At 37.7% G+C, this 21814-nt stretch overlaps 1 protein-coding gene across 3 annotated transcripts in view; it reads left to right on the top strand.

Annotated features, from left to right (window-relative positions):
* The window catches only part of STPG4 (sperm-tail PG-rich repeat containing 4), a 47993-nt gene that overhangs the window by 7812 nt on the left and 18367 nt on the right, over window positions 1-21814 (top strand). For 2 of the 3 annotated variants that reach the window (XM_069071650.1, XM_069071649.1), the window contains exons 2-5: window positions 5901-5960; window positions 8772-9032; window positions 14771-14835; window positions 15069-15123. In XM_069071650.1, coding sequence (XP_068927751.1) covers window positions 5901-5960; window positions 8772-9032; window positions 14771-14835; window positions 15069-15123 — 441 coding nt within the window. The remainder of the gene's footprint in view (window positions 1-5900; window positions 5961-8771; window positions 9033-14770; window positions 14836-15068; window positions 15124-21814) is intronic. The other variant, XM_069071651.1, reaches the window with a different exon arrangement.

The following is a 21814-nucleotide window of genomic DNA, read 5'->3' as shown; positions in this document are numbered from 1 at the left end:
TCTCTCTCTCTCTCTCTCTCTCTCTCTCTCTCTCTCTCTCTCTCTCTTCTCTCTTCTCACACACACACACACACACACGTATATATAAAATCTAAGAACCATGGATGGTATTTAGGAAACCAAGTGTCCAAGAAATTAAGTGATTTACCCAACATCACATAGCTACTATGTATTCAAGTCAAAATTTGAACTTGTATTTAATACCATCTGCTATTATCATGCTGCTCTTAGTATTTACAGAAAAATGGAATGGGGAAAACACCAAGGAAGAAAGGGTATGTGTAAATGATTAGTTTGCATTACATCTTTCCTGTTCTGACGAGATTACAGGGTCACAGAGCTAGAAAGGACCTGAGAAGCCACCTAACCAATTCCTTTATTTTACAGATGAGAAACTGAGAATCAAGGGGCCAAACTGAATTCTTTCTTCTCTTTTCTGTCTATTATCAGGGTTCTTCTAATGATGATATCTCTCCTCCAGCCCCCATAACTGAATCCCCACAAGCTGACAATGAGGAAGAAATGTTTCTTGCTTACATGTCATTTTGATGAAAGAAATAAGTATGATAAGCTTAAAAATGGGAAAGAAAAGTCATAATGAAAGGATGAGTAAGGGAAATGTGGGGTACTAAAGAATTAAGGGATCTCATAAATTAAACTCTTAAGTTCCTTTTTAATAAAATTAGAAAAATAATAATAATGATGCCTTTCATGTGTTATGGGTCTTTACAGTTTGCAAGACATTTTCTGGCACATTTTCTAATGTAATCTTCACACTGACCCTTCAGATAAAGAAACAAACCCAGAGAATGTATGGCTTATTATATATTTTGCTACTGGCAGAAGCACTAGAATCTGGGTGTCCTGAGTTTCCTGATCCAGTGAATTTTTCCTTTTCCTATGCGTTTCCCCAAAGACCAACAAATTATGTAGCTATCTATGTCTCCATTTCTTTCATTCATCCATCTTTTTTTGCAGCCTGGCTTTAGACTTCATTACCTAATGGAAAGTACTCTCTCCAAATTTACCCATGATTTCTCTTTTAAAATTAAAAAAAATTTTTTTCAATCAGCAAAAATCTACCTCCCAGCCTGCTTCCCCCCTGCCTTGAAAATAAAAGAAAAACAAAATCCCTATTTCAAATATATATATAGTTAAGCAAAACAAATTTCCACATTATTATTATGTCATTTCAGTTATGTTCTATTTTTTGTGATCCCATTTTTGGAGGTTTTCTTGACAAAGATACTGAAGTAATTTGCTATTTCCTTCTCCAGTGGATCCATTTTTTAAAAAGGCAATCAGAGGTTAAGTGACTTGCCTAGGGTCACACAGCCAAGAAGTGTCTTAAGGCTGAATTTGAACTCAATTCTTCCTAAATTCAGGTCCAGTGCTCTATCCACTGAGCTATCAACTGCCATAGATAGATAGATGGATGGATGAATGGATGGATGGATGGATGGATGGATGGATGGATGGATGGATGGATGGATAGATGGATGGATGATACAGTTGTTGTTCAGTCATGTCCAACTCTTTGTGACCTTATTTGGGGTTTTCTTGGCAAAGATACTGGAGTGGTTTGCCATTTCCTTCTCCAGCTCATTTTGCAAATGAGGAAACTAAGGTAAATGAGATTAGGTAACTTGTCCAGAGACACAGCCAGTGTCTGAGGCCTGATTTGAACCCAGGAAGATGAGTTTTCCTGATTCCAAGAGCAGTGCTCTGTCTGCTCTGCCACCTAGTTGCCCTAATTTCCACATTGGATATGTTTAAAAATATATTTATCTTATTCTGCCCTCTGAGTCCTTCATCTAGTCTATCAGGAGGCAGGTAAAATCTTTCATTATTAGTCCTCTGGAATCATGGTTGATGAGTCCCTAATCCTTTCAGAGATGTTTGTCTTTACACTGTTATTGTATAAATGGTTATTGTATAAATTGTTCTCCTGGTTCTGTTCACTTTTCTCTGCATTTGTTCTTTCAAGTCTGTCTTTCTGGCAGCTTGCAGTATTTTTTCTTTGACCACAAAGCTTTGGATTTTGGGTACACTGTTCTTGGAAGTTTTTATTTTGGGGTTTCTTTCAGGAGATGACCAGTAGATTCTTTATCTTTCAACTTTTTTTCTCTGTTTCTAGGAGGTCTTGGCAATTCTCTTTTAAGATTTATTGAAATATGATGTTTTAGTACTTTTTTAAAATTGTGATCTTCAGGTAGTCCAATGATCCTTAAATTTTTTTCTCCTTAAATCTGTTGCACAGATCATTTGATTTTAACATGAAACACCTTACATTTTCTTCTATTTTTTTTTAGTCTTTTGACTTTAGTTTTAATATTTATTATCTCATGGATTAATTAACTTCCATTTTGTCCATTCTAATTTTCAAGAAGTTTGTTGCTTTGGCAATGTTTTGTACCTCTTGTGCCATACTATTACTTCCCTTTCCAATTTTTTCTTCCATAGATCTAATTTATTTTCCAATTTTTTCCTTTTGCATTCATATATCACTAAAAACATCTTTAAGCTTTCTTTTTTTTAAGACATACTCTCATTTCATATCTTCTTGGAATTCTAATTAAGTTTTTGTCCAAGTTGTACTTTTCTGTTTGGTTTTGCTTCTAGATATTTTGGTCTTCTGCGTTTGTATCTTGAACATCCTTGTCATCATAAAAGTTGTTTTTGGTTTTTTTTACAGTGGGATTCTATTTTTTTGTTTGTTCATTGTCAGTCAATAAATATTAAGTGCCTACTACTATGTGTCAGGCACTGTGCTAAGCACTGAGGATACAAAAAGAGGCAAAAGACAGTCCCTGCCCTCAAGGAGCTCACAATCTAATGGGGGAGATATTAAACAAACAAATACATACAAATAAGCAATATACAGGATAAATAATTAAGAGAAGGAAGAACAAAGTTGGGAAAGGCTTTCTTTAGAAGGCAGGATTTTAGTTAAGTCTTGAAGAAAATCAGGGAAGCCAGCAGGCAGAGATGAGGAGGGAAGAGCATTTCATTCATGGAAGAACAGCCAGAGAAAATGCCCAGAACTAAAAGATGAAACATGTTGTTTGTGCAACAGCCACGGGGCCAGTATGACTGGGTCGAAGGGCATGTGTTGGGGAGTAAGGTGTAAAGATTGGAAAGGTGGGAAGAGATAGATTGTGAATGCCAAAGAGGATTTTATATTTGATGTTGACTTTATTGAGTAGAAGGGTGACATGGTCAGACCTGCATTTTAGGAAAAGCAGCTGAATGACTGGAAACAGCCTTGAGGCAAAGTAGACCCACCAGCAGGCTATCGAAAAATATTTCAGGTATGAGGTGATAAAGGCCTGGACCAGGGTGGTGGCAGTGTCAGAGAAGAGAAGGGGAGTGTAACTGAGAGATGTTGGAAAGGTGAAATTGATACCTGGGTTGTGAGCCTGAGGGACTGGGAGGATGGTATTACCCTCTACAGTAATAGGGAAGGTGGTGGTGGTAGGAGTATAGAGGGAAAGATACTGAGTTTTGTTTTGTATTTGTTGAGTTATAGATGTCTATTGGACATCCAGTATGTGATGTCTGAAAGCATTTGGAGATGCAAGATTGGAAGTTGGGGCAGAACGGGTAGATCTGAGAATCATCAGCATAGAGGTGGTAATTAATTAAATGCATGGGAACTGAGGAGATACCCAAGTGAAGTAATATAGAAGAATGAAGAGAAGAAAGCTCAGGTCAAAAACCTATGGGACACCTATGGTTAGAAAATAAGATCTGGATGATAATCCAGCAAAGATAACTGAGGGGCAGTCACATAGGTAGGAGAAGAGCCAGGAGGGAGCAGTGTCCCCAAAACCAAAAATATTAGGAGCAGGAGGGTGATCAACAGCTTCAGAGGCTTCAGAGAGATAGGAGATAATAAGGATTGAAAAGGGCCATTGGGTTTGGCAATTAAGAGACCATTGGTAACTTTGAGGAGAGCTGTTTTAGTGGAACAGCAAAGTCAGAAGCCAGATTGTAAGGGGTTAAGAAGAAAGTGAGAGGAGAGAAAAGAGCCAGGTATTTTAGGTCTTTTCAAGAAGTTTAACCACAAAGGCTCCTAGTTTACCTTCTGACTCCAAACCTGCAAGCTTACAATGCTACCAAAGTGGTCTGATACAGGGGGACATCTTGATCATTGGCCCCCTGGCCTGAGCTCTGCAATTTCCTGACCTGGATGTGGGTCTGGGCAGCTAGGTGGTACAGTGGATAGAGTGCTAGCCCTGTAGGCAGGAGGACCTGAATTAAAAACCAGTCTCAGACATACTAGCCCAGTGACCCTGGGCAAGTCACTTAGCCCTATTTACCTCAGTTTCCTCATTTATCAAATGAGCTGAAGAAGGAAATTACAAACCACTCCAGTATCTTTGCCAAGAAGATTCCAAATGGGGTCATGGAGAATCAGACAGGATTAGTCTACTAAAAACAACAACAAAAAAAAAAAAAACAATAGAAGATTGCTGCTCTACTCCTCTGCTGTCAGTTAGCTGGGAAGCCCTCTTGGTGCTGGGTGATGTCCCTTCCCTTTAGTCAGGTATTCCTGCCCTTTTTTCCCTCTTTTAGGCTTCAGGTTCAGATAGAAATTAGAACTGAGACCCTGCTTTGCTCCTATGGTAGGAGTCACACTGACACTGTTTGCAAGTTCAGAATTTGTTTCTCTTAGTCTCCAGCCTGTGGTCATTTTATACCCAGAACATCACCCTTGGATGTAGGTTCCCTTCCACTGTCCACCTAGATCTGTGACCTAGAAGTGGGTAGCAAACAACAAAGCTACCAGTTGGCACTTGTTTCCATTTCATGTATGTGCCCTTGTATGAGTCTAAGGACCTCTTCTTGTCCTGGGGCATAGCCTTTCCCTGGGTGCAAGTGCACATGGCCAGAGATGTCCCCAGTATCCACAGATTTCTCTGTTTCCTTATGATGATCTGGGCTGGAAAACTGAATTATGACTTTTTCATAGATTTCTCCACTGGGATTTGGTATAGCATGTTTTCTAGTTTGGAGGAGTTTTGGTGGGGAGCTCACTCTACTGTTTACTGCTTCTCCACCATCTTGGCTCTTTCTACTAATGATCTCTTGTAAACCTGATTAATCTTTTCTCAATCCTAGTTCATGACCTCTCTGTAGCATTTGACACTGCCGATCACCCTCTCCTCCTAAACATTCTCTCTTCTCTGGGTTTTCATATTTCTGTCTTTTGGCTCTTCTCCTGCTTATCTGATCACCCCTTCTCAGTCTCCTTTGTTAGCCCATCATTCATAGGAACAACCTCCTGATCTCAAGGCTCCATTCTGGACCCTTCTCTTCATTCTCCCTATGCTGTCTCCTAGCAAACTCAACAAGTCCTGAGGGTTTAATTGTAATTTCTATGTTGATAACTCTTAGATGTAGATATCCAACCCTAACTAGTCTCCTGAGCTGCAGTCCTATATCTCCAGGTGCTTAGTAAATGATTGTGGTTATGTTATTGTTAATTCATACATAATCATCTTATCTATAAATATAATTATAATACCACCTTGTGTTTATACAGCTGCTTTCTTCCTAAGAACCCAAAGCTTCCTCATAGTTAAGATTACCTTCTGTCCTCCTGGTATTCCCTTGCCATAGAAACAGCGGCAAGGTAAATTATCCAAATTTTACTAATGGAACTTTTAAGACAAAAAGCAAAGTGTAAGCAAATATTTCTTCCAAGGAAAATTATTTTGTGTAGTCTTGATTTTGATAATAAAAATTAAAAGTACCTTTGGGGAGATTATTGTTTTGTTATTAATTTGTTTAAATAAACACATTTTATAAATTATATATAACTTGAGAGATAATCTCCCAAATACACTTCTAAATTTATATGCACATATATGTAACAAATCTGTTTTTATTACTAGAAAGTAAGAATTAAGGAACCAATAGATCAAAGAGAAGCATGGTGGCGGACAACACTAAAAGTATGTATATTTCATTTTTTTTCCTTATTATGCTTTCTTTGTATATGAAACTGCATGAAAAGAGGAACCATTCACACGTATCCATCATATTGTAAAATCCTCATTTCAATAAAGCCATAGGAATTAGAAATGTAATTTTAATTTTTCCATCTAAAATTCTGAAAAGTAAAACAAGTCAGCAGGATTAGAGAAATCACCATGACATGCAAACATTTTGTTCTAGTGTTTGGTATTTGGGAGTATTTGCCATACATCTCTACCAGGTGACTAGGGAGGAGGAGAACAGAGGGATCCTAGAAACAGTGCTAGAAAAGCCTGCTCATTTCACTCTCTCATTGAAATGAGCTTCTTTTCCACACTGGCTTCAGTGTTATTTCTTCCCTACAAATCCCTTGATGACACCATTTGGTCTCCTCCTTCCCCAGAATTCAGAGGAGAGATCTTGAAAGTTTGGAAGCTTGGTGGTAATGTCCCCTAGGAAGCTGTATTTATAAAGCAGACTGGTTTGGTAGGGACCTAGAGTGATGGGATGGGGTGCAGTGAGGCATCCTGATGTAAGTATGAGATGGGGGTTAAGAAGGGAGAGAAATGGGGAAAGACCTTGGGAGATGACGACAGAATTTTATGGGTCACAGCCTGAAGAAATTGGGGCGATCAGGATTGTGTATTGTAATATTAATTTGTACTAGTACATATACAAATATATATATGTGTGTGTATATATACATATATATCTTAAAAGAGAAGCTTTTGACAACTGGATTAGAGGGATCATCTCTAAAGAAAAAAATAATACAAAGAAAGAAAATTCAAAAAATTGGCTGCTAATGAATTTTTTTACTGCATGAAGGAGAATTTTGATTTCTTAATTTTAGGACTGGCTTCTAGATGCAAAACAAATTTGCAAAGACTAACTTTACAATATATTAAGATGACGATCCTTCCAGACCATAATATAGAGGGAAGTAGCATTTAATGAGAGGATTTTGCCCTTGGTTTTGTATGTATCATGTTGTATGGTCTTTGCAAATTTTTCAGATTGTTTTAGCCATTTTTAATAGGAACCGTTCCCAATACATCAGAGACCTGTCATTTTGTTGGCTTAGTGAATTTAAGTGCCTCACCCATGATCACAGACAGTAAGGGTTAGAGGTGAAGTTTGAATGAAGGTCACCTCTACTCCAAAACCAATCCCTATCTTCTACTATTAGATAGTGCCCTTAAGGGTCAGTTTTGGGTAAAGAGAGTTCCTTCTAGAGAGCCAAGACCGCTAGAATGCAGAAACAATACCTACCTCCCTTTCCTTTCACCTACCTGGCTTTGGACAAAGAGGGCCTGCTGGGACAAATGTTTCTTATGATGGACCTACAAACATAGAGGTAGAGTTGCCATACCTCTCCATCAGATTGATCATCTACTGTTCACATGAAGACAAATATATAACTAGAAATGGTTGACACAGATCTCCTCTGGAGAGGGCACAAGTATAATATGGAGAATAGTTTGTCAGCTGTAGATTGGGGGTATCAGAGGGCACAGTTCAGGGTAGGATAGAATGGGATAGGGACTTGGGAGGGGGTAGCTGGGTGGCACAGTGGATAAAGAACTGGGTCTGGAGTCAGGAAGATATGAGTTCAAACCCAGCCTCAGACACTAACTGTGTGACCCTGGGCAACTTACTTAACCCCTATTTGCCTCAGTTCTTCATCCATAAAATGGGGACACAGTAGAGAAGGAAATGGCAAGAAAACCCCATGGACTTATCCTTGGAGTCACAAAGAGTGACCATGGAGTCACAAAGAGTTGAACAGGGTTGAATGGCTGAACAACAAAAAAGGACATGGGAGAAATGGAATTGATAGGGATGGGCATGAAGGAGCTATAGTATGTTTGAACAGTGATCAGGGAAAGGAATGTGGGCTTAGGCAACCTACCGATCAGAGTCTAAGAGATGCTTAGTGAAGTATCAGGAAAATAGATTGTCATGTTCTTCACGTTCACTTTAATAATCCCTGAGGATCAAGAAGTGGAAAGCGGGAGGAAAGGGTGGTACATACAAGGCTTGGTCCAGGGCAGATGGAGTATCTGCTGGGCTTGTCTCATGGGCAAGACAGGGGTAAGTGGAATTAGTCAATAAACATTTATTTAGTGTTTCCTATATGCCAGGGCCTGTACAAAGTGCCTAGAATGCAAATAAAGGCAAAACACAGTTCTAGCCCTCAAGGAGGGGGAGAACAAAATGTAAATAATGAGGCCCATACAAGATGTATAAAAAGTAAATGGAACGCAGTCTGAGAGGGGAAAGAATTCACAGCTAGAGGACCCAGGTAGGGTCCCCTACAGAATGTGGATTTGGAGCTGTCTTGAAGGAAGCCAGGGAGGTAGCCCTTAATGATTTTAGAGGGGTGGGGCATTTTTATTTGCTCTCCAGTCACAGCTCTGCCCCAAGACCCACTCCCATGTTAAGTAGATGAACTCCCCCACTGTGAGGAAGGGAGTTCAAGAGCACTGTTAGCCCTGACTGGTGGCAGGGGTGGAAGGGAAGGAGTGTCAGCCCCTCCTCCTGCCTGATGGTCACAGTGGGGTTTGGTGGAATATGGTACTCCAGTGATGCTAAAGCTTTTTAAAAAAATTTTTTTGCCAACAAGTATATCAGAAATAAAATAATCAGGGTCCAGCCACCCTCAAAGTCTAGTTGTAGCAAGAGTGTGTGGGTCATATCACAATGTTTCATTAAAGTACTCATTAGAAATGAAGAAAGTTGCAGCCCAAATACAAGATGATCTAAGGATCAATGTTGCTTTTCAACAGGAAACTCCAATACCGGGTACCTACACAGTGCGAGACTTTCTTGAAGAATCTCGCTTAAATCCGGTGAACAATACATACAATTTTAAAAATGAAGGTAGGAAAAAAATCTCTTTTGTGGAATTGAAGAGGGATACGTCACTGCCTGATACACCTAAGTACGTGCCTCCTAACTTCGTTGACCTGGTCAATAAGCAGATGGCTTCTTACTCATTCAAAGACACCCCAAGGCAAAACCCCAACACGCTGTGTCTCAAAGATCAGGTAAAGAAAGCTCCATCAGTGCATTATCTCTTGTTGGTGAGATTTGAGGTGATTCTAAGAGAGTCATCATCAAATCTCCATGGTAATCATGTTCTTTAGAAGTCAAACTTTTGATTTGTTTTCTTTTTTAAACTTTTTTTTTTTGCCTGATTATTTTATTTCTGATATACTGTTGGCAAACTGTTAAAAACTTTTTAAACTTCGTTACCAGCAGTGGCTCTCTGATAAGGGAAGTGTGGTGGTGGTGGGGTCTGTATTCAGAAGTGAAAGAGGCATTAACAAAGGTATTGATACAAATTAATTAATTATTAATAACAAAAGGTATAAATAAAAATATGATTAAGAGATTTTTAAAAAGAAGTCAAGCAATTTAGTATCTGTTTGCAAATACAGCATGAATTTCCCATTTGGGGGTTCCCCTGTGAAACCTGATGAAAGAAAACTTTCTGTTGACCACTTTGATCATAGGAGGCTCTGGACTTTCTTATTTCCATATAAATAAATAGAGAGCTTCTTTCTGTCCCCTTAATAACTTCAGCTCAGAAGGGCCAGGTTCACTGAATAGAGAAATTTCCAGTTCTTTTAAAACCAACTTAGATACTTACCCTCTTATTTTAAACAATTACTTTTATATATTAAAAAAATTATATTGTTAAGTACCTGCTTCAACCAACCTGATCATAACAATGCCTTATTATCCTTTGTTTTTAAAGAATTGTCTTGAGATGTATAATCTGGTAGAAGTGAAACCTGGCCTGACAGCCAGCAGGGAAAGGAATAAACCTGTTATGTGCCAGGAACTATGATAAGCACCTCTCACGTATTATCTCAGGAAGGTCAGAGTCTCTTCCCAAATGACATCATTCATAATTTTGGACATCTGCTAACTGCCCTGACTAGATGACCAGTGGTCTCCTAACGGGTGGATCCAGCCATCTTTTCCATTTATTTTTCAGAAAGGATTTCTCTAAATTTGTCAGGTAAAACAATTATATGTGTTTTCCTGATTTTTCAAAAAGCCATATTTGAATGATATAACAGTCCCAGCATACTGTAGGTACTGCTATATCATTCAAATATAACTTTAAAAAATATAGCATTCAATGTAAATTGAAGCAAACTATTTGCTTTCTTTTGTTTCTTCTTTCTCATTTTTTTTTGCTCCATTGGTTATTAATTCTTCTTTACAACTTGACTAATATTTAATATGAAGGTATTTGTAGAACCTATATCGTATTGCATTCCACCATGGGCTGAGGGGGAGGAGAGGGAAGGGGAGAAAATTTGAAACTCAAAGGATTGTGGAACTGAATGTTGTAAACTGAAAGTAAATAAATAATTAAAAAAAAATATATATATATATATCGTTCAAACATAGCTTTTTTAAAAATCAGGAAAACACATATAGTTGCTTTACTTGACAAATACACACATACAGGTTTCCTAAGTGCTTAAAGTGGCTTTAGTGGCCCTTAAATTGCTTCATACATTATCTTATACATTGTCTCATTTCATACAACCCATGAGATAGGTATTCTTATTATCCATTTTACAGAAGATGAAACTTAGGCTAAAAGGAGATGAAGTGACTCGCCCAGGGTCACACAAGATAGTATCCAAGATAGGATTTCAACTTGGCTTTTCCTAAGTCCAAATGTAACACTCAAGCCACTACCCTCAAAAGATCCAACAATGACCTTCACCAAAGCCCTCTTCTGGTGTTTTGTTTTGGCTTCAAAGGTGACCCTGGGTTCTTTAGAGCAGCAATGTCAAACTCAAATAAAAATTGGGGTCCCTAAGCTGTACATAAATCCTTGAGGGCTGCAGACTTGTTTATCTCTGTTCCTCTGTATTTTTTAGCACCACCACAGCAGCAGCGCCAAGTGTTACCCGCAGGGTCTTGTATCTAACCCTTCTTCTCTGTACACTTTGACTATCCAAGTTCTATGATCTGAGAACCCTCTTAGCTAAACCTAGAAAGAGGTTCCTTACCAGAGTGTCAGCCATCACATGACTCATTTTTTTTTTATCATAGCATCACTACTTCTTAGTAAAAACCCTAAAGGGGTTTATATAAAGTGATATGTATTAGATATGTGTTAGGTAGGAGAATATCCATACTGATGAAATCACAGAGCCTTAAAATACTGAAGTATTATATAACAGGGCTGAAGCTTTTTAGATATTCAACTCATAACCTTTTCTTCTCCATACATAAACAACTGAATATTTTGGCTTTGTTAGCAGAACTCGAAAGAAATAATAATTTGAATTAAGGTGAACATTTATAAGTGAAAAAGTCAGGGTTCGTAACAACTAAAAAAGTTTTCATAAGCGTTACCAATTAAATCTCAGATTAGTCAGTCAATAAACTTTTTAAAAGCACCTAATATGTGCCAGGAATTATGTTAAGTTGTGGGATACAAAAAGAGGCAAAAGGCAATCCCTACCCTCAAGGAGCTGACAATATAATCAGATGTTCAACACTACTGGAGAATCTAGATCAGGGAATGTATTTTATTTTTAATTTAATTTTATTATATTATATTTATTATTTATATTTATATTATAGTATTGTTTATATTATATGACATAAAATATATATTTTATTCATACAAATTGGAGAAAAACAAATGACAAACACAAAATATTTGAAATATCATAATTTCAAGCAAAGCATGGTAGTACATACCTGTAATACCTGATAATACCTGGATAAGCCTTAGGCTGATGGATCACTTGATTTGAATTTCTGAGCTATAGCTGAGGGCTAAAGCAATTTGGGTGTCCACACTAAGTCTCTCCACCACCAGTATGGTGAGTCTCCAGGATCTAGGAGCAACAAGGCTTCCTAAGGAAGGACAAACCAGGTCAGATCAGAAACAGAGCAAGTCAAAGCTTCCATGCTCATTGGCAGTGAGACGGAGAAGGGGAAGGGCTGTAACACTTCCAGGGTAGGTGACTTAGGGAGATCTAGTCTCAAAAAAAAAAAAAAAAAAAAAATATATATATATATATATATATATACATACACACATATATAATATATTAAATATATATAGTAACTATATATAATATAGAAATATAATAAATATATAAATAAAATATATTTATCAATATCATAATGTCGTATTGATACTAATTGAAATTCAGGGTTGTGAAAAAGTTACTTGTCTTTGCATTGCAAGTCCATTGGTGTGATGCAGCACAGGCAACATTCAGCAGCTCATTCTCCTTCCATTATTGGAGTCCATATCCCTTCCTATGACCTCTCCTCTCCTTCTGTAAGCTTAGTGTGTTTTCTCTGTAGTGGTTATCTCTGAGATCTTTCTAAAGCTTAGTCTGGGGAGATACCTTTCCTTGGTTGTAGTCACAAATAATGGCCTATCCCAGTGGCACTTGAATTTAAGGTTGAACTATTGGGCCCAGCTTGAACCTCTCTGCATCTTTCCACTTAATGTTAACTAGCTTTTTGTCTTAAATTTCTGGGTATTGTCATCGGGCCTTTAAGACTTCTTCCATTTGCTGAATGGAATTTATTCTTTAATTACCTATCTATTATTTATTTCTTATTTAATTTTATGCCTCAATGATCTGGACTCAGCATTTTGAGTCACACGGAATGTCTTTCTATGTGAGGGACAGCTTGAGTGATCCTTCTTGCTCCAGCCAGGGTTGAGTTCTGGAATGGCCTCTGACCTTTCTGTAGACCCCCCCCCCCCCCCCAACCCCCTTGTTGCCTGAACCACCATACTGTCTGCCACTCAGCTGTCCCACTGTGGAACAGGAAACAGTCTTCACATCTCCTCCCTGAGCCTCAGGTTGCCATTCTGCTTTGTTTTGTTTTGTTTTGTTTTTTTGTGCCCATCTTATTTCCCTTACCATAAAAGACAAACACAAAATATTTTATGTGTCATAATGTAAAACCCAAGGTGGCACGTGCCTCTTATAACCCTTGCTTCTGGGAAGACAGAGGCTAGAGGATTGTTTACATTGGTATCCCCAGCACAGTGCTTTATTAAATACTTGTTGATTTATTATTTGATTACTAAATTGTCAGCTTCTTGAGGGTCTGGATCAGGTCTTATCTCAACCAGCTTCTAGCATAGTACATTTCCTACAATAAGTAGGTGCCAAATAGATAAATGTTTGTTGGATAGACATTATTCCAAAGCATCTGTACAGCTAGGCCTCTCCTGTATTCATATAAATCCAAGGTGATTTTAGAAGTAATGATTGACCCTGAGGTCTGTGAACACAATTAACATTCCTTCATTAATTATCTAGGTTAATAACCGATTCTGCTATGCTTTATTTATGATACTCAGTTATGGCAAGACCTCTGGGTATCTGCCTGTAAAAACCTGATTAGAAACATTAATTAGCTGAGACAGAGTGTTTCTATGGTCTACACTGCCCAATTCTTTATCATCATTGGGCTATGGAAGCACAATTGTGATAGGAAGAATTCTACAGGAGAAGCCTTGCCATGGAAAAATCCCATACCAAAGCAGGAAGTTAATACATATAGTTAACAGTCACACATACTGAAAATGCAACCATGATGCATAGGGAGATGGTTTCTGTAGTAAGACTTTGGACTGCTCAATGCACCATGAAAAAAGAAGGAAACAAAACCATTTTTTGCAGCCAATGCCAAATAAACGAGCAGAGGTGTCAGATGCTCTAAGGGGGGCCCCAATCTTAGTCAGTTTTAGCTGAGTTGCCTAAAGCCCTGGCCCATATTTCAGGGCATTTCCATGATGTTTCATTACAAAAGTCTAATTTGGACTGCAGGAATAAACAGTTGTTTTATATTTAGGGCTCAATGTTTCAGTTTTAAATTATAATCACAACCAATGTTTCTTTGGAGTTTGTATCAAAAAAACACTGAAGCAGAACAATAGTGCAGCTGTACCTTTTAAAATTAAATTTAAAATTAATTCATATTTACTCTGATCATCATTGCCACTGCAAAATGCACATCTGGGCCAGAAATGCATGCCACTTTCTAAAGAGCAGCTATGTGGTGACCAGGGTAGTGCCAGTTATATGTGGACAATGCTAGTATATATTTGAAAACCTGATTTAAAAGGAGGAAAAACACCTTGGGGATAATTTTTCACTTTAGAAGATAATTGACCATAGAATTTTTTTAAATAATAGCTCCTTTAGTACGCTTAAAGTGTGGCTCACTTTCCAATAATTTTATATATGTGTGCACCTTTTATGATTTTCAAGAACACAATGATTTCATAAAATGTGGTAGACTTCGATTGAACAACCACAAAGAGGAAACAGTGTAGTGGATAGACTTGTAGATTTTGAACCAGGAAGAACCAGATTCAACTCCTACCTCTAGCTAATCGCAATGGCCAAATCACTTGACTTTTCTCAGCCTCAGATTTGGTGGCTTCTCTGCTATTCTATAGAGGCTCTGTGATGTGAATTGGTGAAGGGAGTTCCCATGCTGATAAAAATATAGATTCCTAGTCACATAAAACAGTGTTTTAGATATCTATCTTTGAAAATGTGGTTTGAAAAAGTTAAATACAGCTTTCTTAAACTGCCGAAATAGAAAAGCAATTATATAAGAATTAGGATCTTGAGATAAAAGATTACAAATGACAACAAAATGATTTAAGACCTGTGTGAATCTATTATTATTATAATATCTCATCTATTATAACTATGTTATTATTATTAAAGTGTTGTTAATCTATGTCTGTGTCTTGTAGAAAATTGATATTTCACCAGGGCAATATAATATTGTTTCAGCACCAGTTCCCAAGTTCCTTGCCAGGTAATCATTATTTATTATCATTTAATTATTTAATTTATATAATCCCCCTCCAAAAACTCCTTAAGAACAATTATGATGGCTTTAAAATTTCATTTCTGCCAAGCATAATATTTCTTCAACCTTTAACTATAATAATAGGAAGGAATTTTAATATTTCTCGAGACAGAAATTAATAAAATATTGGCTAAAAGTAGGTTTAAAAAATGACATGTTACATTTTTTTTTAAATATAGGCACTACGTGTTCCGTTCTACAGTTCAAAGGTTTCCAACATATTATTTTATTCCAGTAAGTACATTGTTGCTAACTATTAATTCTTGATTTTAAAAAGGACATTTGGTCCCCAACATGCTAGCTGACCCTTTTGAGGCATTGTCATAGGACGCTAGAACTGAAAGGGACCTTAAATTTAATCCAACACTTTCATTTTATATTTGAGGAAACTTGAGACGCCTTGAGGGTAAGTGACCTGCCCAAAGGCACACAGAGCCAGTCAGTGGCAAAGCTGGGTAGTGGAGACCAGTTTCCTTACATCCAGTTCAGTGCTATTTAAAGAAGAATACTTTGCCAATGAAGCAAATAGCAAATTTGCTAGCAAACTGTTATTCTTTGATTTAATGCTGAAAGTAAATTGAAGATTTTATAAATCTTGAGTCATTTGTAGCAAATTAAGAGGTTAAACAAGAAAAGATTATTCATGAAATAAGCAAAAATGCCTGGTTTCTTCCCTTTCAGGAGTTTAAAAGTGCTTTTTCTATTTCTTAAAATTTCCACTTATGTTAGTGAATTGTGGCTAAAATAGACAGGTTCTCCGGAAGATGAATAAGGATATGTAAAAAATTAATATTCATATGGGTAGCTCGAATAGAAGAATGAGAAGAGATTATAAAGTTAATAAAGCTGTAGTTTTTCTTATTTGAGGGAGAGTGCTATATTTATCTGAATATGTATGATCTATTAGAACATCCAGGTGAAGGATAGAACAGATGTGATAAAGAGGATTTGAATTCCAAGTCAGGTAAAAAGAAAGAACATGGTTGCTTTAAATAGTACCAGGTCTCCTAGGATGAGCTTTATCATAGGGCACTGAAAGAAATTGCATAAGTCATCACAGAACCACTCCTGGGGATCTTTGAGAAATGATGGATATAGTGAGGAGGGACTGAGCAGTTGAAGCCATGATCACTTGATCTCCACATCCTCCCCCCCCCCCCCACACACATACTAGTGAAATTATAGAATGTAAGGGACAAGTAAAAGAGACACAGTGAGGTTTGATGAAAAGATGTAAGGGGCAGGTCACAGAGATAAAAAAGTTCCCTCAGACTTGATGGAATTATAGGGTACTTGTTGTTGTCATTGGTGGTGATGGTAGTAGGGACCAATAACATCACTGTTAGCCATTGATTAGCTGGGGCATCTAGGTGGCACAGTGGATAAAGTGCCAGGTCTAAAGTGAGAAAGACTCCTCTTCCTGAGTTCAAATCTGGCCCCAGACACTTATAAACTCTGTGACCCTGGGGAGGCCACTTAACCCTGTTTGCCTCAGTTTCTCCTCTATAAAATGAGTTGGTGAAGGGAATGGCAAACTGATACGGTGTCTTTGCCAAGAAAACTCCAAATGAGGTCACATGACTGAAAGGACAGCATAGCCACTGACTGCCTACACCCCTGTTGACCTTTGGGAAAAAAGCAAGACACTCTCTAGGCAGTCGACTGAGGCAGGAGACATCTCTAAGAGTATGAGTGGCTAAAGTGGGAGTGGAGAAGACAGCCAGTTATTGAAAAATCTAGCTCTTGAGAGGGAATCATCTCTCACTTCTTGGAAAGGAAGAGATTTCTCTGTCCTCCCCTCAGCCCCCCATCATCCATGACACCCTGCACCATCAGGGAGAAAGCCCAGGGAGCCCAGGAGAGGAACAGAGCCATCAGAAATGCTACCGCCAAGGACATCATGAGAAAGGACACTGGGGCCTTGTAACATTAGAGGCATGAGTTGCCATGTGCTCCCTAATTGTACATCTCTCTGCTAGTGTACCCCATGTGTTTGCTCACTCTGTGTGCAAGCTTATGGGGTGCTGGGTGGAGTTAATATTTTGTGGCTACCATCCCTGTGTTGTTATCTTGGTAAATGCCTTTTCAGTCAGCTGAATACATCAGAGAGTGGCTTGCGAGCTGTAATTTGGGTTCACAGACCCACTTAATGCCTTCATAAACACATCCGACTGCTAGCTGTTCTGGACCTGGCTTTGCATTTCTGTTGCTTCCTGACATCTGTATGGGCCTTCTCACCCATATCCCTCCCCTTCTCCGTCTGTTGAAATCCTTGTCTGTCTTTCCTCAAGGCTCAGTCCAGCTGCCACCAACACCTCCATGATGCCCTCCCTTGTTCTTCACAGCTGGGAATTTGCTCACTCTCTCAGATTTCTCAGAGTACTTTTCCTGACTCTCTCCTTTGTCCTTATTACATTCTACCTTGTGGCACACATGTTGTACCCCACCTCAGTTAGATGGTAAGCTCCTTATGGACAAAGGCTATATCACTTTTCCGTTTCTCATTTCCGTCACCTGGCACAGTACATTACACATAGTAAGTGCTTAATAAATGTATTTGAGTTGATTTCACTTGTTGAAAGCAATTTATAAACTGAAAAACACTATATAAGCTGTAAATTGTTATTGTTTTTATTATAATATACTTTCAGAAATAGAATTGCAGTTGAATAGGAACTCAAAGTTACCTTGAAGGCACAATTCAATTGTGTTTGTGTATTCATGGGCAAATAAAATTTTTAAATCCCTAAATACAAAGCTGTTTTTCTTTTTCAAATGGGACAGACTTTTCTCCAACTATTTCAATTCTTTTGATCCAATTTGTCCTAAATATGAAATAGCATAATAAGAGAATGTTACCCAATTGGCTTTTACAATTGCATTCCCACCCCCACCTGGTCATTTAAACTGTACAATTTATAACCTTGTGTGGACATGGTCAGGCTGACATCTGAATAGAGACACACTTGCTATTTTGTTTGTCTCCACAAAGAGACCTCAATGTACCCATCAGCTGCCATGTAGGATTTGCTGAAGCATAAACATTACTTTTATCCTTTGCAACAGACCTGGGGAAAAGATACTCAAAACTCAGTTCCCAATCACTTCTCACTCCATCATTCATGTGTGTGGGGTGCAAAAATATCCATAACTTCTTATTTGAATTTTTGGTTCATTCTTGAAGGGTCTTACTTTAATGTGAAATAGATGTCAACCATGAATTTGGAAATCCTCTAGCCTCTCCTTTGTGTCTCTGTGACCAGGACCCTCAGGGGTGGAAAATCCATTTTTTAAATTAGTTTGTAAATAGCTAAGCTATTTAGTTCATAAATGTGCAATGAGATTTTATTAGGAATAATTGATGCTTCAGTTGTTGGTTGCTGGTTGGAAGATAGTCTCTCGTTCCTTGGGTTAAAGCCCTGCCTTGGATGCATACTATCTAGGTGACCTTGGGCAAGTCAATTATCTTCTCAATGCAACAGCTCAAACTTTATTTATTTATTTATTGTTAAGTGCTTTGTCAGAAGGAGTTTCCTCATTTGGAATTCTTGTTCAGTTGTATCTGATTCTTTGTGATTCCATGATACTGGAGTGGTTTGTCATTTTCTTCTCCAGCTCTTTTTATAGATGAAGAAACTGAGGCACACAGGGTTAAGTGACTTGCCCAGGGTCACACTGTTAGTGTCAGAGGTCAAATTGGAACTCAGGTTTTCTTGACTTAAGACCCAGGTCCCATCCACTGCACCACCTAACTGCCCATCTAGGAGTTCCCCATGACATAGATGAAATTGTTGGTCCAGCCCCTATCTCTAACCCTAATTTGCATTTTATCACTGTCACAGATATCCAATGTAGGGAATTATGAAGCCATAGTTTGAGAAAACAAGTTTATAAGCTGGAGACAATGTTTGTCATCACTTTGGGGGTTGTAATGTTAGCCCTTCAGAGCTTGGTTTTCCTCCTCATAAGCATCATGGCTGCTACTTAGGGATCCATGGTACCAGGCTTAGGCTCTGTGAGCCAGTAAGGCAGGAGCCCTTACAGCACTCTGCACCTTTCTTATGAACCCTCATAACATACACATGCCTTATCTCTTCTACAAAATAATTAGCCATTTGGGTATAGGACCCATTTCTTATTCTTCTTGTGAGATAGGATGATAGCATGGACTTATCAAAAGATCTGAGTTTAGATCTCAGGTCTGACAATTAGCTGAATGATCTTAGACAAGTCACTTAACTTTTCCAATTATTAACTTGACATAAAACAGAGAAACATGGTCACTCTACCTAACAAGATTATTGTGAAGACGAAATGAGAAAATGTATATAAGGTATTCTGAAACTGGAAGCGCTATATTAGTATAAACCATTACTTATATCCCCCTCAGTGCCTAACATGTTATCTTATACATTGTAGGAATCTAATAAATACATCTTTTTTCCCCCAAGGTATAATCTTTTATTTCCCAAAGAAGGACTTAAACTTACAAAGTCCCAAACACAATAGTTTCTTTCCTTCCTTCCTTCCTTCCTTCCTTCCTTCCTTCCTTCCTTCCTTCCTTCCTTCCTTCCTTCCTTCCTTCCTTCCTTCCTTCCTTCCTTCCTTCCTTCCTTCTTTCTTTCTTTCCTTCCTTCCTTCCTCTCTTAGTTTCAACATTCACTTCCATAAGATTTTGAGTTCTAAATTTTCTCCTCCTCCCTCCCCTCCCCCCTCCCTAAGATGGAGTACAATCTAATGTAGGCTTTACATATACATTCATATTAAACATCTAATAAATATATCTTGACGTTAATTGAGAGAACACACTTTTTCCATAGAAACTCTTCATAGTCCTTAAATGAACAAGTGGATCAGCAGAAAATTCTCTTCTCTGCTCCATTAAGTTACATTCCTTTCTTTGTGGGACTTGGGGGGTATATCTTCAGCCTTTGTGCACCTTGTGAAGCTCAACCTGTGAATGTGACAGATGAAAAATAGTTCTCTCCCCTTTGTAGGTCACTCTTGTTCACTCTGTGATTAGAACTTAGTTGTGCATGAAGGTGCTTCAGAGATTTTTATTAATCATTTTTGCTGAGCCTAGTTGTTATGACTGTTACTTTTCCAGTTACTTATTAAGAGCAAGATAGTAAAAGTGTGACATTCTTGATGGGGAAGGGAGCAAAACCTTAGGATTAAAAATTACTTTAGTCATATACAATAAATTTGTAATGTGGGGTTCCATGTGTTTCACAATAATGTCTTTTAAAAAAATATGAAAAACAAATGAGGATAGAATTAGATAAACAGAAAAGGTTTGTGCATAGCTATAAATGGGTTTTTATCTGATTTATTTGATAATATTTATAAAGTAATTGTTTAGAAACCGGATATGAAGACTGTGATGTCCACCATGAATTTAAACTGAGTTAAACTCTAATAATGTGAAAGACAGATAATGTAAGTCTATTAGAATGTAAACTATTTAAGGGAAGGAACAGTTTCGTTTGTGTGTGTGTGAGTGTTTGCATATCCAGCTCCTAGCACAGTGACTAATACATAGTAGTCACTAAACAAATATTTGTTTAATTAAATAATTCATTTCACTTATCTATTAACAAAATGGCAGCAAAGTTCCATGAGAAGAAAATTCTTTCAAAATGAATTCACTTGATCAATTTAAAACCAAATAGAAACATAGATATTTCCCTTCCCTGCATGTTAGAACATGACAATGCTCTTGGTGAAAGATTCCTTAAATCGTAGCAGGTCAGAGAGGGCTTTGGGGTTCCTATCACCTTCAAAAAGAGGGAGTCCATTTAGATCTTGCAGGAGTAACTACTCATGATTTCTTACAGGATCATAGGACTCAGATCTGGAAGAAACTTTAAGAGATCATCTCATCCAACTCCCTCTTTTATAGATTCAGGAAACCAAGGGCCATTTGAGGTTAAGTGATTTACTCAAGGTCACAGAGAGAGTTGGTAGGGTTTCAAATCCTGGTCTCTGACTCCCATTAATTTGCCTATTTCTTCCTTAACCTAACAATTGTACAGTAATGGGGTATTGCTAATGAAGACTATTGATACCATTGAATGATACAACAACAAGATAACAATACATTTTGGGGATGGAACACCTGACTCAGGGGAAGTGACATAGCATCTCTTTGTGGGAGAAGGTGGGGTAGAGAGCTATGTGGCGTCCCTACCTCCCCATCCCTACCCCCTAGACTAAGGGTTTTTTCCTTTGCAGTCAGACCGGCACAGCTACCTTCATCTTATATTACCAAAAAAAAAAATGCTCAAGGAATGCAAATTAATTTCAATATCAGTGAAAGCAAAACATAATTAGGAAGGCAAATCTCAGGCCCAAAATATCACATAATGTATTACAAAGCCAAATGAAACAATTTCTGGATTATCTGCCAATCTGAATGAGCCATATTAAGGCTCTACTCTATTAAAGTAGATAATTGAAAGCTGGTGATATCTGGAGTAAGTAGAAATGGATTATTTGACCTTTCAAGGATCTGTTCCAGTTTGATTATTCTACATGAAAAGATCTGAGGATCCGGAAGAAAGAGCATTTTAGAATGATAACCTAGTGGGTAGATCTGGACTGAGTTGCCTTTATATGTTTGTATGTACATATACATAGAAATGCAACAGTTTATGTATGGAAAAGTAGATCACTGTAAAATTCTCTTATATCTATATAAGGTAGATCATTCTAAAATTATCATGTAATATGTGTATATGCTCATATAGAAGTATATGTATAAGTATATAGGTATAAATATACATATGTGTATATATTACATCTGTGTATGTATGTGTGTTTTTTTTTAAAGTGGACACAATCTTATTGTTAAGGTTTGTATGTCCTATTAGAAACCTACAATCTCAGACCCTATGAAAGAGCAGTACAGTGGTCTCATGACTCT

This window comes from Petaurus breviceps, unplaced genomic scaffold (genome assembly GCF_028583685.1).
Source record: "Petaurus breviceps papuanus isolate PSGF00001 unplaced genomic scaffold, PetGlider_PUasm1.0 90842, whole genome shotgun sequence".
In the NCBI taxonomy this organism is placed as follows: domain Eukaryota; kingdom Metazoa; phylum Chordata; class Mammalia; order Diprotodontia; family Petauridae; genus Petaurus; species Petaurus breviceps.
This window is presented reverse-complemented; position numbering and strand designations above follow the sequence as displayed.